The sequence below is a fragment of the Setaria italica genome, chromosome II, assembly GCF_000263155.2.
Source record: "Setaria italica strain Yugu1 chromosome II, Setaria_italica_v2.0, whole genome shotgun sequence".
Taxonomy (NCBI): domain Eukaryota; kingdom Viridiplantae; phylum Streptophyta; class Magnoliopsida; order Poales; family Poaceae; genus Setaria; species Setaria italica.
In genome coordinates, this window is record NC_028451.1 from 27782770 (window position 1) to 27798118 (window position 15349).

The 15349-nt window shown below is 49.9% G+C and overlaps 1 protein-coding gene and 2 pseudogenes across 1 annotated transcript; 1 reads left to right on the plus strand and 2 right to left on the minus strand.

Moving 5' to 3' along the window:
• Window positions 1–5081: 5081 nt before the first annotated feature.
• Window positions 5082–5991, minus strand: LOC101767007 (annotated as a pseudogene).
• Window positions 5992–5997: 6 nt separating this feature from the next.
• Window positions 5998–7370, plus strand: LOC101767404 (annotated as a pseudogene).
• A 1848-nt stretch (window positions 7371–9218) lies between these two features.
• LOC101773311 lies at window positions 9219–15254 on the minus strand. Its single transcript, XM_004956579.4, has 5 exons — window positions 14578–15254; window positions 12551–13414; window positions 11777–12220; window positions 10686–10875; window positions 9219–10598 (listed from the first exon to the last, which is right to left on the minus strand). The coding sequence occupies exons 1-5, from the start codon at window positions 15097–15099 to the stop codon at window positions 9673–9675; spliced, it is 2946 nt and encodes a 981-aa protein (XP_004956636.1). The 5' UTR covers window positions 15100–15254; the 3' UTR covers window positions 9219–9672.
• Window positions 15255–15349: the final 95 nt, after the last annotated feature.

The window sequence follows — 15349 nt, forward strand, 5'->3', positions numbered from 1 at the left end:
TCCATCTCTAGCGTGATTGTTTTTCCACTCCTAGGACCCCTTTGGAAATCCCAAACCCAAGCGGGATCCCTGCCTTTTCCTCGAGTTGGAGGCCCACGCGACAATCCGACCACGGGCCAATCAACCATGCCTTTTGGAAGCCTATCCGCCGAGGAAGCTCGACCCAATCCCTTCCTTTTCCACGGGCCGGCTCCTCCCCACCTCGAGGGCTTGGACGGCGTTTCCCGAGCGCTCGCATCGCCTCCCCGTCGCCCTGCCTCCGTCCAGGCGCCGCGCCCCTGCTTTCATCCAGGTGCCGCCGTCCCTCCGCATCCAAGCGCCACCCCTCCGCCATCCCTGACAACCAGGCACCGCCGCCGTTCCATCTCCCTGTCCAGGCGCCGCCTCTCTACCTCTGATTTGCGATGATGCCTCCGCCTCGGCCACCACCTCCGCATCCACCACAGTGGCTCCCGTGGTGGCTCGCCGCCACCAGTGCTGCCTCCTGCGCCCCTCCGCGGGACTTCTCGGTCTCGTCCAACCTTGCCTTCCGCTTCCTCTCCCCATGCCCGTAGCGCATGCTCGTGGACGCCCTCAACCTCCTCTTCCTCCTTGCCGCACTCAGCCTCGCCCTCCGCGCCCGCCTCTCCCGCAGCGGCGGCGTCAGCCCTGACCACCACGCGCGGGAGCCACTCCTCAACAAATCCGACGGCACCGTGCCCCCTCCCGCACGCCGCGGGAGGGGGAGCTTCCGGCATGGGCTTGCGCTCGGGATCTCCGCCGTGCAGACAGTGGCAGGCGTCATGCTGCTCGTCCTCACGCTCCTGTGGCTCCGCGGGAGGACGACGTGGCTCGTGGCCGAGTGCGCCTTCCTCGCTGTGCACGCCGTTGCGCACATCACAACCACGGGGGTTGTCGCGGTGGAGAGGAAGCCTAGGGCGGCGGTAACAACTCGACAAGACCTTTGATCCACCAACAGCGGCAGCAGTGGCAGTGGTGGAGAGCAACAACAGCAACGGTGGAGAGCAGCAACAGCAGCAGCAGCGACCGCTGGCCAGCAGCAGCCACCGGGTTGTGCAACTTCCAAACAGTGACGAGGGAGAGGGGCTAGAAAAACCATATGGTGGAAGGGATTTGAAAATCAAGAAAAATCCCTGTAGGGGCATATCTTCCGTGGCCTAATCAACCTTGTGCTTCCAAAGGAGTCCTTAGTCTAGGTGGAGACGTGGTGAAAAAACAAGTTTCCATCCAAGTATGTTGTCACATTTAGCTAAGTTTTGTAGGAGTTTCAATGCACTTGTGCTATACTTTGTGTATATTCGCGTTGAGTTTTGAATTTCGCAAGTGATAATTAATTGATGCACAAAACATGGATCCACATGATGACATCATGGACTCCTTATTCCAGTTGAGTGAACCATGCCTAAGCAAGTATCTTACACTATGGGATGAGTACCAGAGGAACCCGCGGCAGTGCCGAGAGCCCCGGCGCCTCAACCATGTCCATGTCCGCTGGGCGTATCCCGCCGGGGAGCTCCCAGTCAAAGTAGTGCAGGAGGCTAGCAAGCACGAGCTCCGAGACCGGCTGCACGAAATTGATGTCGGGGTAGACTAAATTTGGCCAGACGGGCCGCCCGGCACGGCACTGGCACGGGCACTATATGGCACGGCACTAACAGGCACGATTACTTAGCCGTGCCATGCCGTGTAGCGCCGCCGTGCCTAACTGTCGGAACAGGCATGGCACTAACAGGTAGTTAGCGTGATGTGCTGTGCCACAAGGCACGGCGGCACTGTAGTGCCCGTGCCGGTCCTGGAACTAAGTGTGCCTACCACTCTTTTTACACATAATTACAAGCACAATTCAAAATAATGAGATTCACAAGCAATTTAGAACTTATCTTGCTTTATTCACAAACACAAAGTAACAAAGTCACAACAGTCACACAGAGTCATAGAGATAACAAAATAACATTTTATTGGGAGCTTTAGTGCAATGGCTGCCTCATTAAAAACCTATCTAGGTAAAACTCACCCTTGTGAGAAACCCTAGACATAAAAAAAGAGTGCAGCCCAGCTTCAATTATAAAGTTCATCACAGTCCGATACTTAATATTACAATCCCATTACATAAATGATAACTAATCAAGATAAAGTTCTTCAAAAGCTTCTTCAAGTTCCTTGTCCTCCACCATGTGTTGCAGCCTTGCTTCTGCAGCCTCCCAGTCTTTGATGCAGGTGAGCATCTCCACCATGTCAGGCTTTAGCTTCCTCCGCCGCTCCTCGATGATCCTGCTAGTCATACTAAAAGTGGATTCTGAAGATATGGTTGAAACAGGAACAGTTAATATATCCTTAGCTATGGTTGACAACACTGGATATGTGAGTTTGTGTTGATGCCACCAGTTCAAGATGTTAAAATCATCATCTAAATGGTTCACTGTGTCACAGTCCAAGTAAGAAACAAGTTCAGAAACATTACCACATGAAGAACTTGCAGCCTGCAGAAGGGCAGTTGCAGATGTATCTCTAGCCATGCTTAGAGTAGCAGCTAGAGTATATATGCATGCCACCAGCAGAACCAACATCATCATCATCATAAATTTCATCCCAAGCAGACCTTTTCTTACCAGATAGGTTAGGAGGTATAGTCCTCCTCAACCTAACACCTCCATATTTCTCCTCATACTTGTTGTAGACATCAGTAAGTCGAGCTCTAGTGCTAACCTGGTAAGCACTGTAATCTGTACTGGTAAGGGTACCCAACCTCCTGAGCACTCTATTGAAACCTTTCATTTTAGCTCTAGGGTCCAGGATGAATGCAAAAGAATAAAGCAAAGGTATGTCCCTCCAGTATTTGTTATACTTGTCTATCATAGGTTGAACCACATGTCTAATGTGAGTATCATTAGCATAATTCTTTAAGTGCATAGCAATCTTAACAGGATAATGAATCATAAGTGGAAATATAGGATAGTACACACCAGACAATGCAACTGTAGCATCATAAAACAGTTCAAGAAATCTTAGCACTTTTTCTGCCATAGCCCAATTATCATCAGATAAAAGCAACTGATCACCTTCAACCCTAGGATATTGAGCAACGATGAAAGTTGTGAATGGGACCTTATGAGGAAACAAATGCTTAAGCATTAGATATGTAGAATTCCACCTAACTTCCATATCTAGCTGAAACTTTTTAGGCCTAACACCAGTGGCAATGCAATAACTTTTATATGCAGCAATTCTCTGATTAGATGAGTTTAAGAAAGATATTGCAATTCTAAACTTCTCAATCAATGGCTTAAGAGCAGTTAGAGCCTCCTTAACAATCAGGTTGAAAATATGGCATGCACAACGCTGATGCAAGAACAAAGAATTAACTAAATGTGCATTGTCATCCCTATCATCTTCCACAACTTCAATACCAAGATATTTAGAAAGAACAGGTCTAAACTTTTGCATGGTTGAAACATTAGATGATGCATTGTCCAAAGTAACAGCAAAAACTTTTTCAGTCAAACAATAGTCATCAAGCACAGATGCAACACGATCAGCAATATTTTGACCATTGTGTGAACAATCAATCAACCTAAGACCAAGCACTCTCTTCTCTAGTTGCCAATCAATGTTTATGTAGTGAGCAACAACACTGAGGTAGTCCTCTTTGGCATTACCAGACCAAATATCAGAGGTTAGACACACACAATTAACACCAGCAGATTTCACAATCTCAACAAGCTTAGCCTTGCAATCATTGAAGTATTTTATCATGTCTCTAGTGGCGGTTTGCCTAGATACTGCAACAAATTTAGGATTATGAGCAACTCTAATGTAATCTTCAAATGCATAAGATTCACCCAAAGAGACAGGAACATCAAGCCTAGCAAGCAGTCTAACAAGTTGAGTACGGGCAACTATAGGATAGTATTCCCAATTACGAATACTACCATCAGGATTAAAAGAGATTTGTGACTGAGACATGCGAGTTTTCTCACACCTTCTAGGGCATCTATCCCTATGGCGGGTGAGGTGACCAGTGCCACCACTAAAGCGCCCAGAGTACTCCTTAGAGCAATGGATGCATTTAGCTCCATACCTTACCTTCTTACCGTTCACCATTTTGAATATCTTCTTGAAATCAAGCCACACGGCCGAGGTAGAGGGGCGTGAGCGCTTACCGTTGTTCTCTTCCCCATCCCCGTCCACTTCTTGGTCATCGTAGGGCTCGAGGACGATGGGAGGTTGAGCCACACGGCCGAAGAGCTCCGCGGCATCCTCGCGCATGTCGTCCTCGTCATCATCTCCGGCCAACCCGCAAAGCCGCCTCTCTTGGTTCGACCCACCCTGAACCGTCTCGTCGTCATCGGATCCGGCCATCGTCACACGCCCGCGCCCCGATTCCTCAATGGCTACACAAAAACAAGAGTTAGAGTTAGGGATAAGGGATCGATTGAGCAAGGGTTAGGGTTAGGGTTTCCTACCTTGATAGCCGGAGCACCGGAGTCGCCGGCGACGTTGACGAAGCACATATCCAGCGACACCGACTACGGATCCGGCGAGTTCTAATGTGGATCCGGCGAGATCGACGTGGGGCCGAGACCTGGCGAGGCCAACACGGAGATGACGAGAAGGACGACGCGAAGCGAGAATGCGAGATCAAGAATAGGTGATAGGAGTATACATGGCCATGCCGTGTGCAAGTGCCGGCGGAGGCCGGAGACCACCGGAGGGGGAGGAGAAGGGCAGAAGGGAGGGGATCCGGGGAGGGAGGCAGAGAGTCGCTCTCGCAGCGGAGAGAGCTGAGAGCCAGAGAGAGAGGAGAGCGAGCGAAGAGAGAGAGGAGCAACGCAAATGAGCTAGGGTTACGGATGGGGGGTGCGGGTCGCAGCAGCCTCGCTTATATACGCGCCCCTGCCAACGGTCGGATCCAACGGTCGGATGGAGCAGGGGAGGAGGATCCGACGACTGATAGCCGTTTGAGCCGTGCCTTATGCGGGCCGGCCCATTAAGCGTGTCGTGCCCGTGCCGGCACTACGGGCCGAATAGGCGGCCCAAACACGGCACTAACGTCGTGCCATGCCTGGCACTAGCACGATGGCTCACGGGCCGGGCTGTTTTTGGGTCGTGCTTCTTCGTGCCGTGCTCGGGCCAGCCCATTGAGTTAGTGCTAAATGGAAATCTATAGGGCAGCGCCCCGTGCCGAATGGGAGGAGCTGGTAGTCAGTCCCCCAGAAGTCCACAGCTGCTGGGCCATCACTGCCGAGGAACCGCTCCGGCCCGAACTCCTCCGGCGCGTCCCACGCTGCGGGGTCCCTCCCGATCGCCCACGCGTTGACCAGCAGCGCGGTCTTCGCCGGGATCTCGTAGCGGCCGCCCTGCACGGCCGCCGCGGCCATGGACTCGCGCGGGAGGAGGAGCGGCAGCGGCGGGTGGAGGCGGAGCACCTCTTTGATCACCGCTCTCGGGTAGGGCATCCCGTTCAGCTCCGCCTCCATTACAGCGACCTGCTCGCTGCCGCCGGCGACGCGCGCGATCTCGTCCTGCAGCTTGGCCGTCACCCGCGGGTTACGGGCGAGCTCCACCATGGCCCATTCCAACGTCACGGCTGTTGTCTCGGTCGCCGCGGCGATCATGTCCTGCAAAGAACGGATGATGAATCAGGAGGGACGTGCAAGAGTTTTTGACAACAAAAATGGATCGTCACCTTGGTGATGGCTTAGATGCCATCGTCGGTAATCTCAAACCCTTTGGCGCCTTCTTCTTCCCTCAGCTGCAGCAAGACGTCCACGATGTCACCACCCTGCCCCGGCTTTGACGCCTTGTGCTTATTCTCGGCCACTATCTCCGAGAGGAACCTGTCCCAATCCGCGTTCATGTCGTCGATCTTCTTCTCCAGCCCCGTCACCCGCCTCAACACCCTCGCCGCGGCGTCCGGCAGCAGGTCATCCGCCTGGAACCCGCCACCAGCGTCGTGGAGTGCGCCAGCAGCTGCCGCAGCCTCCCGGCCGTCGCCTTTTCAAGAACCACGATCTCGCCTTCTCCTCCCGGCCGCACAACGCGGCGGCGCACAAGCAGACCTACGGGTCGCGGAACGTCTCCTTCGCGCCGTATGGGGACCATTGGCGCCAGGCCAAGCGCGTCGTGGTGGTCCACCTCCTCTCCGCGCGCCGCGTCGACGCGTTCGCGCCCGTGCGGGAGGCCGAGGCCGCCGCGCTCGTCTCCCGAGCCCGGCGCGCCGCGGAGGCCGGGCAGGCCGTGGAGCTGCGGGAGCTCCTGTACGGTACACCAACGCGGTGGTCACCCGCGCGGCGGCCGGCGCCTCCGGGACGACGGCCGACAGGTGGAGGCAGCTGCTGGCGCACTCCGCGGCGCTGGTGGCGGGGTTCCAGGCGGAGGACTGCTGCCAGACGCGGTGGCGAGGCTGGTTAGGCGGGCGACGGGACTCGAGAAGAAGTTCGACGACATGGTCGAGGAGTGGGACAGGTTCCTCTCCGAGATAGTCTCCGAGCACAAGGAGAAGAGACCGGGGGAGGTCGGTGACTTCATGGACGTCTTGCTTCGGCTCATGGAAGAAGAAACAGAAGGCGGAGGGTTCGTGCTCACTGACGATGGCATCAAAGCCGTCGCCAAGGTGAAGATCCATTTCTAATTAATCGTCGAACATCGCACGTTCTACTGGTTCCTGAGTCCTGACCGATCATCCGGCCGTTGCGTCGTCCATCTGCGTGCAGGACATGATAGTCGCGGCGACCGAGACAGCAGCCGTGGCGCTGGAATGGGCCATGGCGGAGCTCGCCGGCAACCCGCGGGTGATGGCCAAGGTGCAGGACGAGATCGCCCGCGTCGTCGCCGGCGACGCCATGCACGAGCAGCCGACCATCACAGAGGCGGAGCTGAACCGGATGGTCTACCTGAGAGCGGTGGTGAAGCAGGTGTTCCGGCTCCACCCGCCGCTGCCGCTCCTCCTCCCGCGCGAATCAATGTCCCCCGCGGCCGTGAAGGGTGGCCGCTACGTGATCCCGGCGAAGACCACGCTCCTGGTCAACGCGTGGGCGATCGGGAGGGATCCCGCGGTGTGGGACGCTCCTGAGGAGTTCCGGCCGGAGCGGTTCCTGGCCGTCGGCGGCGTCCAGGCCCAGCAGGCGGTGCACCTGAGGGGCACCGACTGCCAGCTCCTCCCGTTCGGCGCCGGGCGGAGGGTCTGCCCCGGCATCAACTTCGCGCTGCCGGTCATGGAGCTCGCGCTCGCCAGCCTCCTGCGCCACTTCGACTGGGAGCTCCACGGCGGCGCTCGCCCGGCGGACCTGGACATGGTGGAGGCGCCGGGGCTCTCGACGCCGCCGCGGGTGCCCCTTGTCCTCGTCCCCAAGTGGAAGGCGTTTGCTTAGGCATATGCATCGCTGCAGCTTGGAACGATGTGGCTCCACGGTTTGTGTACGAATTTCACAAGCTTGGGAGTTGTAAAACTCAAAACTCTCCTTGAATACTTGACGTGTGTCAAAACCATGCATGCCTGAATGGAAACCAATTCTCAGTACTGTAACCCATTGGACATGAAAGTCCTGTTCTGTGCTAAGATCGGAGCATGCTCATTGCTCAGGATTTTCAGGTTGATTTGGTGCTCAAATCAAGAGAGTTAGTACGTCAGCAATCCCTGTTTCTTGCACCTCCCGCGATAGCACAACTAGAGCTTTGCCTACCTCTACCTGATGTGATCTCTCTGCTTCGGATGGCGGGAGTGGGGTTATGGAAGCACCACCGAAGCAGCATCCGGTGATTAGAAAGTGGATAAGGGCATGTTTGTTAAAGAGATTATATAATCTAGTATAAGCTAGATTATGATCCAAGGGTAGATTATATAATCTAGTATAAGCTAGATTATGATCCAAGGGTAGTAGGGTAAAAAATCATCATGGGACCACAAATGATCTAAAATAAGCTAGCTGTCGGTAGATAGCTTATTTCAGATTATTTGTAATCCCAATGTGATCTTTTACTATAGTACCCTCGACCCATAATCCAACTTATATATTCTGGGTGGATTATAATCTCAAATAAACAGGTCTAAGAATATAAGATTAACATGTGCTGATAAGATGGTTGATTTAAGAACTAACTTGTTACAGGGATTAACTCCTATATCTATGCTTAATGATATGACCCTTTAAGCAGTCTCTTCCAGGCACCTTACATTGCTAGGAAGTACATTTTTTAGATAAAGGAAACCGGTCTCCACACTCACAAGTGAGTGCTTGCAACCACTGATTACAAAATTTGCTTCAGTTTTTAGACTACAGAAACGCCATAAGGCGAAACAGCAAAGTTTTACCAGCCAAGCACTTTCCCAGGAAGGTCAAAACAAGAAAAGAAACCGCAGACTACAAAGTAACTAGACTAAGCCTCAATTCTGTTCCTGCGGCTCCACCAAAACTTGTTGAAGACTCACAAAGCTACGACCTCCAACTGATGACAGCCCGCCCTTAGTGCGTTGCCCTTTTCCTGTTTAGACATTTTTGACCATTCTCTGATCCAGTAAGTCGCTCTGAAGAGTACCTGCAAAGAGTTATTAGGTGGAGTTCTCTTGAAAACTATATCATTTCTACTCAGCCATATTGCCCAACAAACTGCAGCTGCACCAATTAAAACTTGTTTTCTAAGCATTTGAGGAAATCCTCTATACCAAGCTATACCGAGACCCAAACATATTTGATGCACTTGTAGGAGGCTGAAAACCAAAAGAAATTGAAATGATACTCCACAAAAGTCTTGTCATATGACAATAAAAAAACAGATGTTGGATAGTCTCATCAGAGTAAAAAACAACATTTTATACTGGCCTTCCAATTCCTCTTAGCGAGGTTGTCCTTTGTTAATGCTAGACTTATTTCTGAGTGAGGGCACACTCTATTGGATCACAAAAAATAAACATACATGGTGAAAAATTGTGATCTTCCATTGGCGTTAGGATTTGAGTGAGGGCCTGTGCCCTCACTAGCTTCAACGTGGGTCCGCCCCAATGCCCAGCACACCCAAGAGCATCTCTCTCTTGGGTCTTGACATGCATCTACTTCCTAGCAAAGTTTCAAATCCAAACATGACCCATCGAGTGACGGGAAAATGAAATCAGCATGTGAATGGTAATAATTCTTTCCCTGCAAGCTATTACAACCCATCATCCTGGGAAAGCGATCGTTTGAACCGACAGTGAACATGATGATTGAGAAAGCTGTAAAGAGTGGAGTGCAGAAGGCAGTAAAAATATACGAATATCACGTCAAAAGCACCAGACGGTATCACGCGAGTACACAACTTATTCACACGCTGGGTATATCTGTTACATGCTAGAATGAATCAAAATACACGAGCAAAAGGTCAGCAAAAGAACTGGATTAGGCAAACATATATAATATAATGAACAAATCGAGCTGTAAGTAATCCACCCTCCAACCCCAACCTAACCACGGCATGAACCACCCAAAAAATCCAGTAATGTCCCTCTCAGCACCACAGAATCAAACTTCCTCGTGATCATTCAACCATGCGCTCTTTCAGTGCAAGCTCTACAAGGGGGTATATCCTCAGGTCCTCAGATGGCGGTTGTGACAGAGGCATAGATAACTCTGAGTAAATATCTTGATGGTGACCGGCGGAAAATGTACATAAGGTGTGTGATCTATCCCCTGACCCGAATCAAATCTTCTTCGGTAGGTTGTAAGTTTTCTTGAGGAACTTTGTAGCCGTCTCATCGCTCCGGTAGCACAGAACTCGCAGGACTGTGTTAGGCTCATTCGGGCTCCAATGCCCTGTCGTTGGAGGCAATGGTAACCTGTTCTTGGACGCTGACCGATTTGATTCAACCATCATACGTTTGAATCGCTCAATGAGGCTTTCAGAGTCTGCTCTGAACAGGGGCAGGACATTCTTGACCTGGGAGGAGGCCTTGTCAACTAATTCTTCTGGCAGACCATCCCCGTCCGCCAAATACAGATCTCTGAGGGCCCTGAAGTCATCTTCTATTAACTGAGAGTCTTGGCGGGTGAAAGCACGCAAAGGACCACCAGCAAGAAGCACCAGCAAGAAACCATCAAAAGTTGCTTTCATCAGCGCAGTTATAGCACGGTTCCGCACTTTGTTGTGCACTGTACCAGATATTGTCTCAAGGACAGGGTCAAGCTCTCTCAACAGTACCTCCACCCTGTTTGATGCGGTATCACCAACATAAAGGGTGTCCCAGAGAACATGGCCCAAGTCATAGAATGTGACCTTATACGCAGTTGTCTCACAGATCTGCTGGATGCCTTCTTGACAGGCCACCTGACAAAGCTCAAACTTGATGTCCACTCCATCTGTGATGTCTGCCTGAGCTGACTCAACATTTCGCAAACATGTTTTTATCTTCTTCTCTAGGTTCTCGAGCTCACCACGGATGTACTGAAGTGTATTCAAGCGCACACAGAGTTGAGGAAGCCCCAAGGGATCATTTCCATTTGTTGCTCCATTTTGCGATACGCGAACCTGCAGATTTTGTGGCTTCTCCTTTTTCTTGAATAATAACTTGGAGCCCACCTCGCAGCGTGTTAATGGAGGTAATTGGGGCATAAAGGTATTCCGTGTTCCTGTTGAGTGATACAAATGCAGAAATCGGACTCATCAAAGGAATATCATTCCACAAGTTATTTAACCTATTTTTATCTAGTACTTACCACAGCCAGATTTAGCTTTAGATACATAAAGCTGTAGGCTTCTATCCAGTCCAGCTGTCAGATCAGGAAGAAGAGCTGGATGCATTGGTATAGGTAATTCGAAAAATGCATCCAGCGTTTCACCAATAACCCGAAGCATCTCCACAGAAGAGGGAGCAAAATTCTCCCTGTTGGCACCTGGATTCCAGGTCTGCATAAAAGATATTGCCAGGTTTAGTGGTAGAGAAAATCACATAAAGCCTATATAAGAAAGTTTCAAGCTAGGCCTAACAGAACTTCATAAACATACTGCCAATCAAGTATCAAAATTTTCCTAGGGGACTGTTCAGAATGACTAGTCACTCAAAGTCAATGTATTATTCAGGTTTAGTGACTAGTTTTGCTTTATAAGTGGTTCCTATTGAGTTTCAACTCTAGCCTACCCCAACTTGCTTGGGACTGAAAAGCTTTGGTGTTGATGTTGTTGCACATCAGGTGTGCAAGGCCTGAAAAAAAATCAGCAAGAGTACTGGAACATAACTGACAAAAGTTGGTGGCACGATGGGAGGCTAAATCATACACTGGGATCACTTCAGAGGTTTCTAACTATTGATGAGTGGCAAATGGATGATGGATATGGAAGAAAAGCAGCATGAACAAATGGGCACATGCATATGCATCAAAGATGTGTGCTTAGAAAATAACATCAATAATTATGGATACAAGAGATGAAAAAAAATGGTCCACTAACAAGTATATACTCCCTCCATTCAAAAACATAAGTCGTCTTGATAGATATGTACACCAACATTTACGATATCAAATTAGTTTCACTAAATCCCCCTTGAAATGTCTTGATAGTGCATTTATTTGGTATTGTAGATGTGAATATATTTTTCTACAAACTTGGTCAGGTTAGAGAAGTTTGACTTAAAACAAAACTGGAACAGTGAAAGTAACAAATTGCTACTGCAGCATGTTTAAGCTACATCAGATATATGCACAAAATAGTATTAAAAAATAAACTACAACAGCACAAAGCATCTACGATTGTATCTATTTATATAGAGAAATTAAGGTCTGATGATGAAAAAGGAAAAAAAAAAGAGCACCTCTTGCTTCAAATTCCGGTCAACCCATCCCTTGAGCCTGTCTACCCTTTCTTTTATCCACACTTTCACCAGATTAGCAATTGCATTTTCGGCTTCATATGGCGGCATTTCTCTGATTAGTGACTTGCCTCCATCATCACTATCCACAGAATCTTCTACAGCAATATTAACAAGGTCCTTCTCTAATTTGTCTGCTGATTTAAGCACTTGAACTGTATCTGGGGTCAGCTCTGTAAGCCCAGCTACGAACTGCTTCAGCTCATTTCCGTAACAAGAATGAAGGGTTGCAACAGCAACACCCGAAGCAAGGGGATGCCATGTCTTCAGTATTGGACTGTACAAATTTTTCTCCTTTATAGCTAGATCACCGATGTCCTTTGCAAGGATAGAAAGGACTGGAGTAGGGTTTCTTGATGACCGTTTTGAATCTGCTTCTTCCATTCTCTACATAGGTCAAAGTAATGTCAATAAAAGAGGAGCTGGTGCACTCTACAAAAATATCAATTCTATAAGACTTAGCATCTCAAACCATCCATAAAATAGAGCAGTTGATTACAAATATTAATCAAGACTGAGGAAAGTGTTTTCTATTGTTTCCAGGAGTCTTATAGCTTTCTAGCTGTTCTGTTACCAAACATGGCATGGGTTGTAAGCAACAAATTGATCAGACAAAACACAACAAAATGATATAGGTATTTTGACGTCCAGAAACAGGACTGCTCATATATGTTGAATCAAATATTGGTGTCGATATTTACTACTAACAGCACTTACTAGGGCAAAAGCTGTGCGGAGTGAAGACCTTATGTAGGTCTCTACCCTGCTGCGAGCTACATCAGTCTCTTCTTTCCTTCTACGACGATATTCATGGGATATATCTTCAACAAGAACCCTTGCAGCTGACACTCCAATTGAGACAATGCCTTGCATAGACTCAATATTACTTGTATTGAAGGTTTCATGATATGCTAGAAGTCTTTTCTCAGTCCAACCCATTATTGAGCTTAATGTTGAACTCAATACTTTACAGTAATTTGGATCTTTTGTGGTCTTGGCATCCTTAGCAACTTCTGCTAACTGATTCTCTGCAGCAGAAAGCAGCTCGATATCTACTTGACCAGACATAACAAAATGGTTGAACAATGCCCAAGTAAAGCAAAGATTGTGGAGCATCTCATTAATTCCAAGAATAACCCAGGTTTTCTTCAAGAGCTCCATCACCTCATCGATCTCATCAACCACAGTGCCTTCATCATTATCAAAGCAAGCTTCTACCAACATTTGGTAGAGATGGAGATTCAAGGGGAAACCATCTGCCCAGTGGCATCCACCAGAAGTTCCATCATGAGATCTTCCAGCAAGGGACATGACAGAAGTGCGTAGGCTCTGCATTGACTCGGAGTTCTTCCCAGTTTCAAGTGGCCTATCATATGCACCACGTATAATTTGCCGCAACCGTTGTGCAGAACTGTCTGATTTGTTCAATGGAACGAGTGGGTGCAGAAGCAAACCAGCCTCAAGAAGCTTTAGATTCCTACTCCGCCATGCCTCATACTCTTGAGGATCAGGGAAATCTGATGCCTTGAATTGTTGCAGGAATTCCAAGGGCAAGACCATCGATTCCGCACGCCTGCCAAGCTGTTTCATGAAAAATGTAAAAGTGCATTAGCAAACAGTCACAATGTTCTACAGCGAAATTTGCCAACGTTAAAATATGCAAAACTCCATAAATGCCCATCAAACCGATAATGTGTCCAGTATTCTACAGAAACACTCCATGGTATATACAATTTTTTTTTAATTTGATTAAGTTAGCATGGATCAATGCATCTTCTGCAAACTGTCCAACATTCGTGATCACATATGAGCTACGAAACAAGAAAACAATGCTTCAAGAGATTTTTGGAAACCATCCACTAAACCATTTCGCAAGTGACACTAAACTGGTGAGCACTATATCATCCCATCCAAATTTTGGTGATCATCCTTTTAATCATTATGCCCTAAGCAACATCACTGACTCAATCCAAGATGTGGGGTGGAGTATCAGCCACGGTAAGATTGATTAGACTGAAATTTTTCACTGCAGATAGTCTCACAAGCTGTCAATCCAGCAAGCGGATGTGGTCCATATCAAGAAGCAACATCAAAAAAAAATTGGAAAATGTACGACACAGTTTGGTTGTTGACCATAGTCCATATGGTGGCACATAAATTGCAAATGTACCCCTCCAAAAGAAATCAAATGTGAACAGAAAAATAAGACACCCTCCCGAATCAAATTTAATGAATTGTGTACCTTCCTATTTCACATTACCACTTTATGACGAAAACCGCATGCCAAGATAAGAAGCATGGTACCAACACAGGTTCTTCCTAATTATAAAGTGGAGGGATGGAATTTTATATTCAATGAACTACAAAAATGTTAAAAGGCAATACCCACTGCAGCCGACACCCAAAATACAAGATCTACGCTTAAAAAAGGGGGGAAATCATTTCAATCCCCTCCCAACGAAATGGCGCATATTTGGCAATGGCACTCCAATGCTCAACTATAGAAATACCAAAACCAAAAACGAAAAAGAAAAGAAAATGGGTGTATTTTTAGCTAAATTTGAATTTTCGTCCGACCCTCCAACAAAGTCCGAGAACACCATGGCAAGCTTGACCTACTCCAGATCTGCTACCACAATCCACCAACACCCGCACCACTCATTCGACCGGGCACCCAAACCAGGATCGACCAAACAAGCAGAATTCTGAGCTACATTTCCACCGGAAATCTCGCGAGATCCTACCTGGCTGGCGGCGATGCGGAGGAGCCCCCTGCGGATCCTGGCGTCGGCGGGCTCGGAGACGCGCATCTGCACCCGCATGAGCTCCCCGACCGTGGCGGGCCTCCGCGGGGGGGCGGCCGCCTTGCCGCCGCTCCCGGGGCTGCCGACGCCCTTGGAGGAGGCGGAGGAGCGGAGGCCGAGCGCCTTCTTCATCTTGCTGGCGGCGGCGGAGGTGAGGGAGCGCTGGAGCGAGGCGGAGGAGGCCGAGGACGCGGAGGAGGCCGGGGACGCCGGGGCCGCCGCACCCGACGCGGACTGCGGGATGTACGTGAGCGGCTTCCCGCCCGTGGTGCGGGACGCCGCGACCAGGACCTCGTAGGCGGCCTCCCGGAAGTCGGCAGCCGAGAGCGGAACCCCGAGGTCCGGGAACGGCGAGGGGAGCGCCGAGGAGGAGGAGGCCGCCGCCGCGGCGGGCGGGAGGAAGCCGTTGGAGGAGGAGGAGTGGGACGAGTCCCGGCGGGACTCGCGGAACAGGCGAGCCATCGCGGCGGCGGCGGCGTCGGCGGTGGCCTCGCGGCTTGCCTTTCTCTCCCCCCCCTGTCGGCCTCTCCCTCGCGTGCTAGGTCCCGCTCTCTCTCTAGTGGGGAGAGGAGAGAGAAAGGGGAGGGGAGGAGAGAGATGGGGGCTTGTGTGCCGCTTTTTCGTCGCGAGGGATGACGAGGAGAGAGAAAGAAGGAAACTCCTCCACCATCACCAGCGAGGAGATGGCAATTCGCACGCTGAATTGCTAGGG

Excerpts from the sequence above, each read along its gene's own strand:
- LOC101773311 (XM_004956579.4), bottom strand. The coding sequence starts at position 15,099 with ATGGCTCGCCTGTTCCGCGAGTCCCGCCGGGACTCGTCCCACTCCTCC. Across the intron at positions 13,415-14,577 it reads TCCGCATCGCCGCCAGCCAG|CTTGGCAGGCGTGCGGAATC; the intron begins GTAGGATCTCGC and ends TTCATGAAACAG. Across the intron at positions 10,599-10,685 it reads TAAAGCTAAATCTGGCTGTG|GAACACGGAATACCTTTATG; the intron begins GTAAGTACTAGA and ends ATCACTCAACAG.